Source organism: Medicago sativa, chromosome 7 (genome assembly GCF_051527215.1).
Source record: "Medicago sativa cultivar Bolivia chromosome 7, Bolivia_mono, whole genome shotgun sequence".
Taxonomy (NCBI): Eukaryota; Viridiplantae; Streptophyta; class Magnoliopsida; order Fabales; family Fabaceae; genus Medicago; species Medicago sativa.
The window spans coordinates 97,090,973-97,093,437 of NC_140755.1; the positions used below are offsets into that span (position 1 = coordinate 97,090,973).

General features: G+C 39.7%; 1 protein-coding gene across 1 annotated transcript; it reads right to left on the reverse strand.

Moving 5' to 3' along the window:
- Positions 1 to 1,152: 1,152 nt before the first annotated feature.
- On the reverse strand, positions 1,153 to 2,235 carry LOC146910832 (NDR1/HIN1-like protein 10). The gene has a single exon (XM_085725690.1). The coding sequence runs from the start codon at positions 2,119 to 2,121 to the stop codon at positions 1,435 to 1,437; it is 687 nt and encodes a 228-aa protein (XP_085581816.1). The 5' UTR covers positions 2,122 to 2,235; the 3' UTR covers positions 1,153 to 1,434.
- Positions 2,236 to 2,465: the final 230 nt, after the last annotated feature.

Consider the following 2,465-nt stretch of genomic DNA (forward strand, 5'->3'; position numbering starts at 1 on the left):
TCCATAAAATCCTCCCTAACATTCACACCAATCAAGGAACTCTTGTGAAAATTAATCTTCAATCCCGAAACCATCTCAAAACCGCGAAGGATTGCTTTCATCGCCCAAAGGTTCTCAACCGTAGCTTTCCCTATACAAAGCGTGTCATCGGCATATTGTAAATGAGAGACCACCAAACCATTATCCCCTATATCAAACCCTTCAAACAGATTGGCCTCCCTAGCTTTCCTCATCATACCACTAAGACCCTCCGCCACCAAAAGGAACAAGAAAGGCGCAAGGGGATCCCCTTGCTTAAGACCACGATGAATGCTTATCTCCTCCGTAGGGCACCCATTAACAAGGATAGACATAGAACCTCCACACACACAAGCTTTCATCCACGCCACCCACTTATCACACATCCCCACCCGGTATAGCATATACTCCAAGAAACCCCAATCCACCGAATCATACGCCTTCTCAAAATCCACCTTAAAAATCAAACATTCCTTCTTGGCTCGTTTAGCAAAGTCCACCAACTCATTTACCACCAACACCCCATCCACCAAGTTTCGCCCCTTGAGAAAGGCCGATTGAGTTGGAGAGATAATAGAGTTCATAACACCCGCCAATCTCCTCGCTAGCACCTTAGATAATAACTTATATAGACTCCCTAGCAAGGAAATTGGCCTAAAATCCTTCAACTCCAACGGAGACGACCCCTTAGGAATAAGGGTCACAAAATATGCCAACATACACTTCGGCAACACCTCATTAGCATGGAATTGATCAAACATAATCCTAACCTCATTTTTGATCAAGTACCAAAATTCTTTAACGAAAGTAAAATTGAAGCCATCCGGGCCCGGACTTTTAGTACCATCACTATCTCTAACCACCACCTCAATTTCCTCCAAGGAAAAAGGAGCAACCAAGGACGCCCTTTCCTCTTCGGATATACGTTCAAAAATCACCCCATCCAATTTGGGCCTCTCCCAACTAGAATTAGCCACATGATTATTGATGTATTATGAGTCGATGGATCTTGCTCAAGCGATTTAGATTTGCTCAAATACGTGAAAACTCAAACAATTCAGAATCATGCATACATGCCCATTACTTTAGCTTTGGTTTGGTTATAATATTAATTAACAATAAGGGAGAAATATATTTATTTATTTATTTAACAAAATAACAAGTATATATATATATGATATAAATGATAAGCCAAAAATAAAATACCCTCCACCAAATGCAAGCATTATAGGAGGATATAAATAATACACATAATGAAAATATAAAATCCCGGAAATAACCCTCTAGAATAAGTATGACTATGTCCAAAAGACCAAAACTGGTCCAACCAATAAACTACAAACAAATAAGCATATCATACAAAACAAATAGAATAGTCATAGAATCGGGTCAAACACAAAGATCCAAAAGAATCCATCAACGATCCCAATCACACTTGGTAGCCTCAAACCTACCACCCGCCGGCGAACCACCGCCAGAATTCAAAGGAACACGTAACTCACATGTAATCTTTGGCTTCATCTTCCTTGTCTTAAAAACTCCCAACTTAAACCTCACCTTAAGATACATCTTCACATCAATCTCATAAACACCTGAATCCTTCTCTTTATTCAGCTCCAAACTTTGATCACCACTAAGAACAACAACTTTCTCACCCTTAAAGGAAGGGTTCAAAAAATTAGTTGTTTTATGTCCTTGATAAAAAGGATCAAGAAAAATAGAGTCAACCCTAGCATCATGGTATAAAGCCCTAGCTTCGATGTAGTCGTAGTAGATGCCAAGTCTTTTGTTCGGGTTGCGGATTGTTATATTTAGAGCAAGATTGTAGTTGAGGTTGCTGTTGTTGTTTGTGTAGTTGAATTGGGTTAAGGTTGCGTCTGTGACGTGGACTTTGACAGCGTTGGGACGAACTATGAGCCAGAAGATGAAGACTGCGATGCCGATGATTATTATGACGGTGAGGATGAGTTTGAATATTAGGTTGAAGATACAGCCGCAGCAGCAGTCGAAACCGCCGCCACGAGATGGACGGTTGTAGGATCTTGTTGGTGGAGGGATTGCTGGGCCGTAGTAGGCTCCGTTTAGTTGTTGTTTCTCATGCATGGCTAAAGCAATTTAGAGAAGAAAAGAAAGTGCGGAAAGAAAAAGATGTACGAGAGAAAAATAACGGAGGACTTGTAATAAACTTGTCCTAGTTTGTGATATGAAAAAGTGTGAGAAAAGTATACGTATATATATACAAATTAAGTAATGATTTTAATAGTAATATTAATAGAAGGGGAGGTATGAATGGAAAATGTTCCACTTGGAGTAGATAAGAAGAGAGGTGAGAAGCTAACAAGAAAGAACAAGTGAAAAAACGCGTGTAATAGTCTTACATTAGATTATACTACTAGTTGAGAAAATAATTACGGCAAGGAGCATAAACTAAGATGCTTGTGGGGTTC

Bases quoted from the DNA above. Each gene is read 5' to 3' on its own strand.
- LOC146910832 (XM_085725690.1), bottom strand. From the start codon at position 2,121: ATGCATGAGAAACAACAACTAAACGGAGCCTACTACGGCCCAGCAATC.